Below are 16,467 nucleotides of genomic sequence, written 5' to 3'. Positions count from 1 at the left end.
GCTTTGTTGATTCTGTTGTCTATTTACATATTTAATTTACTATTTTCACTAAAAATCATGCCTAAGTACCTGAAATGTTTTATTTGTTCTATAGATTCTCCATTACACAACACAGTTGACATTTTCAACGATTCTGCCTGTTTTCATTGTCTTTGTCTTTTTATTGCTGACCTTCATACCATATCTATTACAACCGTTATTCAATTTAGTCAAGGAATTTTGCAGACTTGTAGCAGATTTATTTAGAAGTATAACATCGTCCGCAATAATTTATGCAGACATTAACATCTCCAATTTTGATTTCATGTTTAATACCACTTTCCTTCATAATGTAATCCATATAGATAATGAATAACAGAGGGGATAATGTATATCCTTGTACATTATCCCCTCTATTGAAGCTATTCGATAATGAAGCTATTCAATACTGTAGCATATTGAATAGCTTCTCTCTTGGTACCTTGTCATATGCCTTTTCCAGATCGACAAAACTTAAATAGAGATCTTTGTTATATTCCAATGATTTCTCAATTATTTGTTGTAAAGTGAAGATCTGATCCTGACAAGGTGCACCATGAGAAGGTGAGGATTGGACATTAGGTCAGAAGCCCTGGTCAGTTCTCCACATTCCTTTAAAGGCTATGTGGAAGTCTCCTCTCAGTTATACAGCTTTGACCATTAAGCACTCCCAAGTACCTTTATGACGTGAAATAATCTTTTGCTCTTTCCACTCCTATGAAATTTGAAATCATGTTAAATAAGTGCATCAAGACAATTGTTATCTCATGGAAATATCCCCCCAAATGCTTTATTAATTTTAAGTTTTCACAATTCCCCATATACCTGATGTCCATTTTCCCATCAGTCCCTTTTCCTTCTTTCCCACTGAATCTCAAGCTCTGCATGATGTTAGGCTCACAAGGATGAAATATAATGGCACATTCTGATATCACTTCCCTCTTTACTAACATACCTCTGACTAACATAGTGAGATAAATTCTATAAACAAATGTGAACAACTACTACTATAGGTTACCCTTTCATCATCGTTAGTGTTCTGTATCTTGACAGGTCCAACAGTATCTCAACAAATTCTCTTCCTCCAATTTCCTCTGTTTCTTGCTTCCTCCTTCATTTCTTGATATCCTCTTGCGCCCATTATGTCATCAAGCATCATTAGTCATCTCCTTCCTCTTGGTCACTTTACTTCTATAATTCTTTTCAATAGGCTGTCTCCTCTTAATACATGTCCTATCCAATTATGCTTTCTTTGTCTTATTGTCTTTAGTAAATTCCTTCTTCTTCAACTCTTTGTAATACTTCATTGGTAATTTTTCAGTCCACTTTATTTTCTCCATAACCATATTTCAAATACCTCCAACATTTTAGCTTCTTTCTTCCTAACTATCCATGTTTCTGACCCGTATAAAGTTCTACTCCAAATATAACACTTAATGAGCCTTTTCTTTAAATTTTTATTCATTTTATCAATAAACAAATTTTTCTTATTATAAAATGAATATTTTCTTTTGTTAATTCTTTCTTTTATTTCCAAGTCACATTTTTCATTTTCTTCTATTATACTACCAAAGTATTTATATAGTCTCACTTGTTCTACATTTTCTCCATTCATCATCACCATAATACTTCCTGGTTTCCTGGAGATTCTCATCACTTTTGTTTTCTTTGTGTTAATTTTCATACCATATTTTTTCATTAGATGCTGTAGTTCAACTTTAGTATTAGACAATATTGCTTGATATCATCTGCAAATCTAATATTTTGTATTGTTCTTCCTATAATAGTAATTCCTTTTTTCTCTTCATCAAATGCTTCCTAAGGAGTGGAAAGAGGGCAAAATAGTACCACTCCACAGGCATGGTTCTAAGATAGAAGTCTCCAACTTTAGGCCAGTCTGCATAATTGTAGTTGTGGTCAAGGTGTTGGAGAGATTGATAAGGAATAGAATACAAAATTGGGTTGACGAACATGGCATTCTTTATGAAGGTCAGCATAGATTTGTAAAGGGTAGGTCCTGTTTCAGTAATTTACTTGTATTTTATGATACTGTAATGTGACAAGTGTCTTAGATAAGGGAGAATCATATACAGTGATATTCTTAGACTTTGCAAAAGCGTTTGATGGATTACCACATGATAAATTGGTGTACAAGCTACAGAGGATGGAAATAGACAGTATATATTGGTTAGATGGATCAGAGATTGGCTCTCTGAACAATACCAGCAGGTTGTGTATGATGGAGTAGTGTCTCAAAAAAGAAGGGTAACCAGTGGTGTGCCCCAGGGTTCTGTTCTTGGGCCCCTGCTGTTTAACTTGTTTGTCAATGATATATTGTAGACTGACTGGGGATCTTCAGTTATTTGCTGATGATGCAAAGTTGGGAAAAATTATAAGTAGCAGTGCTGATGCTGAATCCCTTCAGGAAGATTTAAATAGACTTTTTACTTGATCTAATCCTATTTAAATAGACTTTTTACTAACCATCAATATAGCATAAGACTGTATACTATATTGATGGTGCTGTATTGCAGGAAGTGGATGAGATTAGATATTTGGGAGTGATGGTTGACAGCAGACTGAAGTTTAGAGGGCACATTGCATTGCATTGCAAAGGTTGCACATCATACTGCTACTATGATAAGAAGTACTCTAACATGCAAGGATAAGGAAGTGGTTGTGCCACTGTATAAGGCACTGGTCAGACCACACTTGGATTATTGTGCTCAGATTTGGTCACCTGGTTTTCAGTGTGATGTGGAAACATCGGAGAGGGTTCCAGAGACACGTGACAAAGACAATATCAGGACTTTGGAATGTTGGCTATGGAGGGAGGTTGAAGAAATGTGGATTGCAGAGTTTGGTGGATAGGAGGAAGAGAGGTGATATAATAGAGACATTTAAGTTATTGAGTGGATTTTATCAGATTAATTCAGAGGGGATTATAAAAAGAGTAGAAGGTGAAAGGAGAAGAACCAGAGGTCATTCCTGGAAGTTATGTAAAAGTGTGGTGAAGAAGGGTGTGAGGAGTAGATTTTTTACATGGAGAATTGTCAGAATGTGTTGTTAATGCACGTAGTGTTAAGGACTTTAAGGTTCTATATGATAAATATGTTGTCAGTTGAATGAACCTCCCACAATGAGTCTCCATGGAAGGTGTAATAATAGTAGTAATAATAATAATAATTCTTTTATCTCATCTTCTGCAAATATTATTATTATTATTATTATTCCTGATACCTCCAAGAAATCCGAAGACTCATCGTGGGAGGACACTTACAACTGTCACAACCACTACACTGAACCTCTACTACGAATCATCTCCATCAACGCCATATTGAATATATTGAAGAGTGTCGGTGACAAGCAGCATCCTTGTATTCCACCTCTAACAATCACACATTTTTTAGTTTTTCATAATTTTGTCTTTATTATGGCAGTCTGGTTCATATATAATTCAGCCATTAACCTCCGGTCTCTCCAATCTAATCCTATTTTGTGCAAAACTTCCATCAGCTTTTCCCATTCCACCATGTTAAATGTTTACAAGGTCAACAAAACATATATAAGTGTCTTTATTTACTTCTATATTCCTTTCACATATGGTCTGCATTACTCAGATTTCATCTGTAGTTCCTTCCTCTGTTATTTCTAAATCCAAATTGATCATCCCCCCCCCCCCCAACTCACCACAGAAAATATTCTGCTCTATTATACAGTCATCGATTTAATATTCTTAGCAGTACTTTAGAGGCATGCAACAGTATGCTTAGTTTTATACGCACTGCACTTGTAGGATTGCTTTTGTTTTCAATTGGTATAAGAATACTCTCTGTAAAATCTTGCGACCATTCTCCTGTTTGTAAATGAGGTTGCATAATTTCCATGTTTCCCATGGAAACCTTTGTCCCCCAGTTATTTTAGGATTTCACTAGGTATTCCATCCACTCCTTACATCTTTCCACTTTTTAATTCCTGCTTCTACTTCTCTCTTTTGTATTTCAGGACCTGTATCTTCTGTTGATATCTCACTTTGCTCTTCTAATGATGGTAGGAACAAATGACTTGAGAGGTAATGTAAATTGGGCAGCGAGAGATATGAGATTCTTGCTTGAGGTTGTACAAAAGAAGATGCAGAGAGGAAAGATAGTGTGCATGTTGCCTAGGTATGATAATGACGAGCTGAGCAGAAGAGCAGTAATATTGAAAAAAATAATAGCTAGAATGTGTCAGAAGAGAGGATTGGAATATGTGAATGCTTGGAGGGTGTTTGAGGAGAGAGAAGTGTATGCGAGAGACCGCTTGCATTTGATTGAGGAAGGACATAGGCATCTGGAGAGATTGCTATTCTGAACGAATTGATGTGTCAATGCAGGGAAACTAGAATGCCCAAGGTGGATTGTCGTAGGGGTAGCCTCTTGTGGGAATGGGTACTTGGGAGAAGGGGGACGACATCAGGTAACGCTGAGCCCAGTGGAGTCCAGAGGGGATAATGCTGGGTATAGAAATAGTGGCATTTTTATGCTTTATACTAATGCCAGGAGTATATGGAATAAAGGACAGGAATTGATGGTGCTGATAGCATCAGCCTGGCCAAAGATTACTGGGATCACTGAGACATGGTTAATAGAAGAGGATTTAATAATAGGAATAGAAGTAGTAGGGTACAGCATTTTTCTGCAGGATAGAAAGGGAAAGTGTGGTGGTGGAGTACTGCTTATGATAAGTAACAACTTATGTCCTCTAAGAATGGAGGCTTTGGAAGACAGTGACACTAATGATTTTGAAACAATATGGTGTGAGGTAGAGATGTGCAAGACAGGATATTTAGTGGGGTGTTGCTACAAACCAAGGAGCACAGAGGGTGGGGACCAGAAGAGTGCAAGAAGAATGATTGTTATGGTAGATTTTAACTACAGCAGTATAAACTGGGGAAAGGAAGATGCATGTAGCAATAAGGGAATGGACTTTCTAGAATTCTTGAGGGACAAATGTCTTAGACAACATGTAATAGAGAGAACAAGAGGTTCAAGAGTTTTGAATTTGGTTATAGCATCAGAAGAGTTGATAAAAACTGAGATGACATCTATCCAAAAAGTTGGAGAGAGTGACCAAGTGATTTTGACTTGGAAGATGAATAGACATGCAGGAGTATCAAAGAGATGGGAACATATGTGGAATTATAAGGCTGGTGATTATAATAGTCTTAGACATAAACTTAGAAAAGTTTCATGGAGGGAGGAATTGGAAATCACAGGATATCGTTAGTGCTTGGGAAATTGTGAAGGAATATTTGTTAGCAGCAATAGTAAGCTGTATTCACAAGTGAAGAAGAGTACACAATTTGGTGTAAAGCAGATGACAAACAATATTAAACAAGAACTGCGTGTGAAAAAGAGGCTATGGAAGAGATACAAGGAGACAGGTGAAGAGAAGATGCATGAAGAATATAAGACAAGCCAGGAGAGTGACTAGTATGGTAAGGAAGGCGAAACTGGAATATCGGAAGAGATTGCCCAGTAGATCCAAAGAAAATCCTAGAGAATTTATTAGCTATGTGGCCAGTAGGAGGAGAAATGATTGTGGAAGAATGACTTTGTGGGATAAATAATGGGAATAGAGTGACTGATGCAGAGGACATAGTGGAATAGTTCAATGAACACTTTATTGGTTTATTTCATCCTGAAGGAGTAAAGTCTAATACTAGAGGGATAGGGCAGGTTCGAGGTTTAGAAGTGCAGGAGGAGAGCATGTTCCCAATACTGAGTACTCTGGATGTCAGTAAAGCTGTGGAACTGGATGGTATTTCACCATGCGTTTTGAGAGAATGTGCTAAAAGAACTTACAGCTCCTTTAGCCCAGCTTTTCAATGAAAGTCTGGCTATGGGGAAGGTGCCCAAGGAATGGAAGGAAGGTAAAAGAGTGGCATTACATAAGGGCAGTATCAGACTGGAAGTGTCTAATAATAAGCCAGTTTGTGTGTCATCAGTAGTTGTTAATATCTTGGAGAAATTAACTGGGGACCGTATATAGCATGTGCAGATGAGAGGAATGTTATCTGTAAGAGTCAACATGGATATGTGAAGGGGCACTCTTGTTTTAGTAATATGATAGTCTTTTATAATAAAGTTAGAAGAGCAGTAGATGAGGGAAAGGCATATACTGCCATTTTCTTGGATTTAGCAAAGGCATTTGATGATGTGCACATGATAAGCTGATATTTAAGTTGCAGCACATGGGCTTGGATGTCAGGTTGGTCAAATGGATTCAGGATTGGCTGTCCGATGGGTATCAGAGAGTTGTGTATAGTGGGGAAGTTTCAAGGAGGCAGAGGGTTACAAGTGGGGTCCCACAGGGCTCAGTACTAGAACCTACATTGTTTAACCTTTATATCAATGACATTGCCAGTGGATTGCAAGGGGATATTCAGTGGTTTACGAATGACTTGAAGCTGGAAAAGTTTATTAGTAATAGTGAAGATGTGGTAGCCCTGGAAGAGGATTTGAATAAGCTAGACAGATGGGCAAATGAATGGGGATTTCAGTTTAATGCAGCAAAATGTAACGTCTTGAAGTTGGGGATACATCGATGGGAGGCTGCATACTCGATTGGAGGAGCTGTACTGGAGGAAGTAGAGGAGACGGGAGATCTGGGGTTGATGATTGATAGAAACCTGAAATTCAGGGGACATATTGCAAAGGTGGTTAAGGTAACACAAAGGATTGCTGCAATAATGAGAAAGACTGACTTGCAGAGATAAAAGAGTTATCATTCTGTAGTATAAGAACCTGATCAGACCACACTTAGACTATTGTTCTTAAATTTGGTCCCTATGATTTGAAGGGGATAAATTAACTGTGGAAAGGATACAAAAACGGATGACAAAGATGGTTTCAGGACTGTACAAGGATAGTTATGAGGATCGGCTGAGAGAATGTGGACTGCAGAGTTTGGTGGATAGAAGAAGGAGAGGTGATATGATTGAGACTTAAACTGTTGAGAGGTGGTTACAGGGTTGACACTGGGGAGTTCTTTTGCTTGGTTGTACAGCGGGAAGGAGTGATGACAAGGGGCCATCCCTGGAAGTTATGAAAGGAAGCTGTGAGCAAGAGGGTGAGGAGTGGTTTCTTTGCATGGAGGGTGGTTGAACAGTGGAATGCATTGCCTGATAGAGAGGTGAGAGCGAGAATGGTCAATGAGCTTAAGGAGTGGTATGGTAGACTTCGTGTGTCCTAGGAGGGACCTCCCACGATGAGTCTTGATAGACTGTTTCCTAGGAAGGACCTCCCATGATGAGTCTTTTGACCCCTTGGAGGTTTAAATAATAATAACAATAATAATTCTTCTGGTCCTTCATTTTTTGCATAAAGTTCTTATATGTAAACTCTCCGTCTTTCACTTTGTATATCAATATTATAAATTAATTTTCCTTGCTTATATTCAAACGGCAGATTTCTTATGCTTTTTATTTTTAATATTTTTAAGTTCTTTTGCTTTTTCAAACATTTTATTGTATTGTCCCCTTTTATCCATTTCTTCAATTACTTTACATTTTTTTCTCCCATTCCTCTCTTGCTTTATCAGTTTCTCTTCTTAGGTCATTGTTTAATACTTTGTAGTTTCCTCTTCCCTCTTCAGTGTTTATGTTTATCCATCTTCTTCTTTCCTCCATTTTTCTTATCATTTCATTTGTAATCTATGGCTTCTTAATTCTTTTCCCTTCCACAAATCCTATCTCTTCAATAGCTGTTTCATATATCAAGTTTTTCAGTTGATTCCATTTTGCATTAGCATCAATAGTCTCTTCAGATATATCTTCTTTGTTTGTTATTTTATTCTCCAATTCTTCTCTAAATTTCTTACCAGCATCTCTTTGGAGTGTTTCTAGGTTCCACCTTTTCTTGCTTTTACCTTTGTTTATTTTCTTAAATTGTATTTTTAATTCCATAACAAGTAAATTGTGGTTTGATTAAATATCAGCTCCTGGATATGTTAATACCCATTTTACATCATTTTGTATTAACATATAATCAATCTGGTATCTTGTGATATTTCCTGGCATTTTCCATGTATATCTTCTTCACTTTGGAAGTTTTAACCAAGTATTGCCAATAATTATTTGCAATAATTGGAGATAAAGGTTATACTTTATCTTTAATTATTGCAAACTATTAACTAGAACACGAAAGAAAAATTTCAACCTCCATCAATCTAAAGATATCCTCAGAGATCCATTAAACTGGTGATATCTTTGCTATTCAGAAATATATAGATCAAGAATTGCAATTCAATAAAAAATATTTTAAAAAGTTAATATAAAAAATAATCTGTATCCAAGAATCAAATTTATTCTTTTCCAAGAACTACAAGGACTATATCTTATCTCAATGTTCATCTTAAACACATGAAATAGATAGTTCACTTTCTTTACTTCCATCTATTATAAACATTTCTTTCTATGTTATATACACTAATCTTTCCCTCATTATTGTTCCCAAAAATACAGATTAACTAAATCTGATATCAAGAGAAGATAATGTAAAACTTGGTTTTCATAAGGAACACTTCAAAAGCAAACCTCTTCTTAATGGTTAAAATATAATTTTTTTAAAGAACATGTTAACTTATTCTCACCACATCCTTGAAATCATGATGAAATTTATAGAATTCATTACAAATGTAAAAGCACCTCAAAACTTGGTTGCAAAGAAACTCACATTTCAGCTTGCTGCCATAAACTTATCAAATTCAGATTTTCCTTTCTCCTATAGACAAACTTTCTCAATTGCTGTTACCTGATATCTATCAAGTATCCTGCTCCTCTAACTATTATGCTAGCCAACCCACAACTGTAAAAATGATTTATTCATTCCAAAAATTCAAGAATTGTTATTTTTTAATTGCATTAAATAGACCTCTGGGTTGTTTTTGGTCACTTCTTAAATACTGAACTGAAATTTTATATTGGCTTTATTAGTTGACCAGATATTTGTAAAAGATATAAGAATTGTCCATAAGTTTCACCAGCATTACTGTCTGGCTTCTTCAGGACATGTGTAACAGTACATGGAACTAATGTTTACTAGTAAAAATGAAGAATGGAGTAACAGTCAAATAAATTAAAATAGTGAGTAATATCATAAGCATGGGATGTGGTGTATCAGTCATTGTTTATTGAGTGCGTTATGTAGTTTTTGGCAAAATGAAATTCTGTGTAAGCTGAGCGAACTTATTAGGCTTTTCCATATGTCTTTCAGAATCATTCCTTGATTTCTGTTTAGATTTTCTCCAGAGCGGAGTACAACAGCGGCTTCTTGGCTTTTTTTTAGTTTGTACATCGAAAATCCTCTTCTATATAGGGCATGGAGCTTTTTTCCGAATCGATGGTGTGGGCTAATCCTAAAGTATCTGTTCTGTTGTTGTTCATGTCTCCTACATGTTCTTTTATTCGAATTTCCAGGCTTCTCAATGTTTGCCCTATGTAATTTAATCCACAGGAACATGGAATGTTGTATACACTTGCGTATTTGAAGAAGGCATTAATGTCCTTTGGTGATCTTAAAATATGGTGTATTGTCTTGACAGATTTGACAGCAACTCTGACGTTGAAAGACTTAAGGAGTTTGGCAATTTTTGTTGACACTGAGCCTGCATAAGGGATGACAATGGACGATGTATATTGCATGACAGAAGGTTGCAGCTGTGGAGGGTTTCTATGAAGATGTAGACAGTTCAACATCATTCCCTCATTCCCAAGTTTTTAACTATTAAAGAACAAATACAATCAAAAAGAGTGAAACGTATTTACTTTAAGGCATCTTTGCTATCAAAACAGTTTTGACAAGGTTTTTCTAACTAGTAAAAAATCTCAAATTAAAAAATGTGATACTTTATGAAAGAAAATACAACTCAAGACCAAGTCTCCTTGATGAAAAAGTTATTTTCAATTTTTCTGACCATACATTATCAAAACCAGAAGCTGACATACTAAAGAAAGGTTTCAACTTTGCTATCACTCCAGATCACATTCCAAAGATTGATATTATCAGCAACATAGAAAAAGCACTCTCTTCATTTCCAGAAACAATTGCAAATGATATCCGATTAAAAAGCACTATTATCCTTTTAACTTCAACACCACCAAAATTCAATATAACTCCTCTTGAAAAGTGAGCTCTCTCAAACCTAAAGAAGAACAAAGATATAATCATCCTAAAGGCAGACAAAGACAACTTGATGGTCACCATGAACACCAAAGACTACGTAACAAAGATCACCGAGTTAGTTTCAGATGCATCAACCTATCGCATATTAGATTTCGATCCAACTTTAAAAAATCAAAAAGAGACTAATAACCTATTATGGTACATAACAAGTTGGTCTTTAGGCTTACAATGAAGTCTGAAATCTCTACACTCACTGATGCCACGCTTATATGGTGCCTCAAAAGTGCACAAAATTGGAGTTCCGCTCTGCCGATCATCGACAGAAGAAATTTTCATCTATTAGCTAAACATCAACCTGTCTATTGAAAGAAAATATAAAAAAAATCAGATTCTTTCATAAAGAATTCTAAGCATTTCACTGAAAAATTAAAAAGCATCTCCATCTTAAAAATAGACATCCTCGCAAGCTTAGACGTTGTTTCGTTATTTACCAACGTACCTGTTGAAGAAGTTATCAATATCCTAGACAATCCCTATTCACATGACACAGCTCAGCTTTTTCGTAATTGCCTCAAATGTAATTTTTTCAAAGTGAATGACACATTATATGAGCAACTTGATGGCAGTCCCTTATCACCTCCCTGCACTGATCTGTTCATGGAAAAACTAGAAGCTGACATCCTTTCCAAATTAAACCCAAAGCCATTGGGGTTTAGTGGAGATATGTAGATATTTTCATAATTTGGAGAGGCACAGAAACAACCTTATTTGAATTTCTTACAAAAATAAATTCCTTCCACCAAAAATACAGTTCATGTTAGATCTTGAAAAGAATAACCAACCGCCTTTTCTAGATACGCTAATCAAGAAACAAGAGGATAGACAAATCCAGCTCACAATCTATCGAAAACCAACACACACTGGATGATACCTACACTTCAAATTGACTCACCATACTGCACAGAAACTCAGCATAATACATATGCTTAAGAATAGAGTGACCAACATTATCTCAGAAGAAAACGATCTACTTGATGAACTCACTTTCATATCTCAGACCCTAGTAAACAACTGTTACCCAAAAAATATAATCGAAAAGATTCTTCATAGAAACCCTCCACAACAGCAACCTTCTGTCACACAATAAACATCGTACATCGTCATCCCTTATTATTATTATTATTATTACCCAAAACCGCATGGAGTCAAAGACTCAACTAGGAGGTCCTTTTAAAATACACACAGCTCATCATACCATGCTTTTAAACACACTCAAATTCTCTGCAGACACCACACTCTGAGGCAAGGCATTCCAATTCATTCACAACTCTGCATGAAACAAACTTGCTTCTAACTCCCCTACTCACACTCTCTTTATACAGTTTAAAGGGATGACCTCTGGTTCTCCTCTGATCTCCCACTAATTTCTATAGAACCTCTCCAGCAATGATCCTATAACAACCCCTTACTAACTTGTAGGTCTCTCATATCTCCCCCCTCTTCCTCCTGTCCACCAGCCTCTGTAAATTGCATGTTCTCAATCTTTCCTCTTACTCGACATTCCAGAGGTTAGAAACTACCTTAGTCAGTCACCTCTGGACCCTTTCCAACATCTCTTCATCCTTCTGAAAACCAGGTGACCAAATCTGGGTACCATAGTCCATGTGTGGCTTAATCAAAGCCTTATACAATAGAAAAAGAATCTCCCTACTTCTACAAGTCATTTTTCCTCCGCATCATTCCCAGAAGCCTTTGTGTTGTCATCACAATTTTGGCTACGTGTCCCCTAAATTTCAGATTTATCCACTATCACCCCAGACTCTTATTTCCTTCACCTCCGACAATATATCCTCACCAAGCATAAATTCTGTATCCCATTTTTGTTTTCCAAATTTTAAAACCCTTACATTTTGCAACACTGAACTCACATCCCCATTCCTGTGCCAAATCACTTATTATTCAAGTTTTCTTGTAAGGCCACAACATCTTCTCTACTCTTCATGGTTTGTCCCAACTTTGCATCATCTGCAAACAACTCAATATCTCCATCCAAATCTTCACCAATATCATTAATATGCAAGTTAAACAACAATAGCCCTAAAACAGACTCTTGAGGCACATCACTAGTGATGTTCCTCTTCTGGGAGGATATTGCTCACCCATACACAACTTGCTGATACCTATCAGATAGCCAGTCTCTAATCTAATGCACCAATCTAATATCCAATCCCATCCACTCTAGTTTGACTATCAACTTATCATGTGATAATCTATCAAAGTCTGCAAAATCTAAGTGTATTACTGTTTATCCCTCTCCTCTGTCCAAGGAAGCAGTCACCTTATTGTAATAAGTAAGTAGATTACTAAAACATGACCTCCCTTTAGCAAATCCATGCTGTCCATCAATAGGGTTACCATATTCTAAAATGCCAAAATGCTGACACCCCCCATCGCCTGACCAACTCGTTCCGGACACAAACATCTAACACAAAAATAAATACATATGTTTGAAATCTTTACCTTTGTAAGCTTTTCATTAATTAGATGTGATGAGTATGCTTATTAGAACACACAAAAATATGAGATTTTAAGTGTCATCATAAGTCTTATGAAACAAGAGTAGGCCTACGTGAAAAAGAATTAGACTTATCACACTACATACATTACTTTGCAGCCCATGCATATTTTTCGCTACACCTAATTTTCTTTAGCAGTTCTTTGTTTCAACACAAATAGTCAAACATATTTTTACATGTAAAATTTTTGTAATTAAATTTAACTATAGCAAGTCCTTTCACAGATTCTATGGTAAGGACATATATTTTCATTATCAAAATGCAGACATTTCCACATAAATGCTGATGTATGGTAACCCTATCCATCAATAATACCAAATCAACCCAATTCTGGATCCTAGTTCTTGCAAGCTTCTCCAACAACTTAACCACAACACCTGACACATAGATAAGCCTATTCAATCCTCAGGTAAAACATTCTGATATAAGGTCAAAAGGATAATATCATTACTTTGTGTGGAGTTTTGTTGTTTGTATGTTCCTCTCACTATGAATGTGTTCGAAAATGGAAGAAGATCCTTCTAAAAGAATTGACTGAATTTATGACTGCACGAAGAAAAGCAGTAAGCGTGTCAACAAAAATTGCCAAACTCCTTAAGTCTTTCAATGTCAGAGTTGCTCTCAAACCTGTCAAGACAATACGCCATATTTTAAGATCACCAAAGGACATTAATGCCTTCTTCAAATACACAGGTGTATACAACATTCCATGTTCCTGTGGATTAATTACATAGGGCAAACATCGAGAAGTCTGGAAATTCGAATAAAAGAACATGTAGGAAACGTGAACAACAACAGAACAGATACTTCAGGATTAGCTCATCACTTCTCGATCTCTAACCACACCATTGATTGGGAAAAAAGCTCCATGCCCTATATAGAAGAGGATTTTTGATGTAGAAACTTCAAAGAAGCCGTGTTGTACTCCGCTCTGGAGAAAATCTAAACAGAAATCAAGGAATGATTCTGAAAGACATCTGGAAAAGCCTAATAAGTTCGCTCAGCTTACCAGAATTTTATTTTGTCAAAAACTATATAACATGCTCAATAAACAATACTGATACACCACGTGCCATGTTTATGATGTTACTCGATGTTTTAATTTATTTGACTGCATTACTCCATTCTTCTTTACTAGTAAACGTTAGTTCCATGTACCGTTACACATGTCCTGAAGAAGCCAGACAATAATGCTGGTGAAACTTTTAGACAATACTTATATATTTTACAAAAATCTTGTCAACGAATAAAGCCAATATATAATTCAGTTCAATGCATTAAATAGATTTTTTTTTTGTTTAAAAGTTTTAAACAAAAGTTTAAATGTAGCCACATGTTAACCATTGTTCTAGCATGTATTTGTAATCTGTTAGATTCAAATTTTCTATTCTCCTTCTACCTTACATACTGATGTTTTGTAAAATAAAATAAAATGGATATTAATGTTTAATTAATTTAATTTAATGAATTCATCTTTTACTGTCTTAATGTGTTCTTTGAATAATGGATATACTGTAACTTTCTCTATATCATAAAATAATAAATAATGCTATTCATTTATATCAAAAGAAGAAAAAAAAAAAAAAGATGAAAATTACCAGTGAGAATATATGCCACTGATAGCCATATCTTCCTTTGGCCAGTTCACTATATTTTCATATTTACATTTTTTTCCTCCACAGAACATAGCACACTGAAAATCAGCAGGCGTTGACTGCCGTAATTTCTCAGAAAGTTTACTGTATCTGAGTGATAAAAAAAAAAAAAAAAAAATCAATATATTATATCAAAAACATATGTATGTATGTTGAATTCTCCCAGCTATTAATTTATATACATTGTACTGCAGGGGCGAATTCTTCGTGCTTGCTACACAAGCTCATTACTTGAGAAAGAAGTAATATTTATTTATTAATAAATGCATGCATTTATAAGCATTCCATTTAGGCTTTTATTTTTGTAGACAGAAGATGTCTTAAGCTTGCGCAACAATAATTGAGCTTTGCGTTGTGTATTGAAGGCCGATGCTTGCTCATCTAGTCAAAGCTACCTTGGCTTGCTCAGTTGTGTGAACTTCCAGGTCCTCACTACAGCACTGTGATTTAATGCGTGTGTGCATAGCCATTTCCACTCCCTTCATGTCATCTTAAACACAGGCCATACGCAGTGAAAGTAGCTCTAGCCAGTGAGCTTCAGCCAGCCTTTATAAGTGTGTATGTTGCTTGGGAAAGTTAAGTTACAACCAACTTTTTATGACGATGTTATTGACCGGTTCATAAAGAAGAACCGTAAGATAGAATTTGTATTCAAGTAGCTAAATTGAAAAAGAGAGAATATCATTTGTAAAATAAATGTTGTATTTGTATGATTACATGTACATAAATTTCTAAATATATAGTTTTAAATGGTCAGTAATTCATTATTCTGCTAATCAGACTTCAATCACACCTCTCACTCCCTGAATGATAACAAGAGCAAGTGTGAATTTCAAGACCAACATTCGCCCCTGTTGTACTGTGATAAAAGTTTTCACTCATGTTTTAGGATTGCTGAGCATAATATTCATGTAGCTCAGTTGGATATAATTAATATTGAATTAAAAGCTTAATGGAATACAATGCAACTCCAGTATCATTTATCCTCGAGGACAATAAGCTAATTCATTATTAGTTCATTTTAAAGGTATACTACACAAACACAAAAATTATATTATTCTACAAATCTTTTTACAAATTGTACAAACTATTGTACAAATTATCGTACATACCTAACTATTGGCAAATGAAAGTGTATACTGAAGTATCTTCATGAATGAGCCACTTGTATGTGGAAGTAGATAATATGTCAGCCTGGTCGGCCAAGTGGTTAGCTTATCTGCTCTCCAGCCAAAAGGCTGCAGGTTCGAATTTCACTATGGGCATGGATGTTTGCGATTGTCTGTGAAAATACTAGTGGTGGGCAATAGATGGCATTGGTGTAGATGATGATGATGGTAATTGCAGTTTGCTGTAGTTGGTGGGTTTGAGTGGTAGAGATGAAGAGTTGTGGAGTGGATACCTTCTCTCGGTGAGTTTTTGGACTCCTTGGAGGTGTCATGTAATAATAATAATAATAATAATATCAGTCATAACAGTACTTCCCAGTATAGAAAATACCAAAGGAAAATACATACAGGGTGTTCGGGATAAATTTGACATATTTATAATTAATTATATTTTTCCGTAAGTTACATGTATTAACACACACTTCTCTTCATTTAAAAGTTTGGACCCTTCTTCATTCATATACAAGATGTCAGAAAGGATGGATAGCTGGAACCCACCTGAATCATGGAAGAGAATAACTTGTATCATGATGATTCGTGCCCGCCATCAAAATAAGGATATTACGACTGCTGCCCAATGCTCCCTGAATACAGTAAAAACAATCAGGCATGAACTAGAGACTTGCAATGGTGACTACGAGGATGTAGCAAGAAGAAAGATCCCTAGCAGACGATCTGATTGCGTTCGTACAGCAGAATTCCTCGCAAATCTGCAGGAACAGGTGTTGAAGAACCCTGGCATTGGAATTCGGGCTTTGTTCGTGGAGTTGCTAACTGTAGTCAAGCCCTGGATAACAAGGGTAGCCAATGGTAGGCCGTATGTATGGCAGCAGGATTCGGCCCCTTGCCACACCTCTGGGAAAAGTCAAAAATGGTTGTCTGA

General features: G+C 35.9%; 1 protein-coding gene across 3 annotated transcripts in view; it reads right to left on the bottom strand.

The window, feature by feature from the left end:
* LOC150106221 (protein tyrosine phosphatase domain-containing protein 1-like) overlaps nucleotides 1–16,467 on the bottom strand; it is a 719,641-nt gene that overhangs the window by 517,806 nt on the left and 185,368 nt on the right. For all 3 annotated transcript variants that reach the window (XM_090392247.1, XM_090392246.1, XM_090392248.1), the window contains exon 3: nucleotides 14,359–14,505. In XM_090392247.1, the coding sequence (XP_090248373.1) occupies nucleotides 14,359–14,505 (147 nt within the window). The remainder of the gene's footprint in view (nucleotides 1–14,358; nucleotides 14,506–16,467) is intronic.

Source organism: Typopeltis vanoorti, chromosome 5, assembly GCF_054136105.1.
Source record: "Typopeltis vanoorti isolate ZY-2024b chromosome 5, IOZ_Tvanoo_1.0, whole genome shotgun sequence".
Taxonomy (NCBI): domain Eukaryota; kingdom Metazoa; phylum Arthropoda; class Arachnida; order Uropygi; family Thelyphonidae; genus Typopeltis; species Typopeltis vanoorti.
This window is presented reverse-complemented; position numbering and strand designations above follow the sequence as displayed.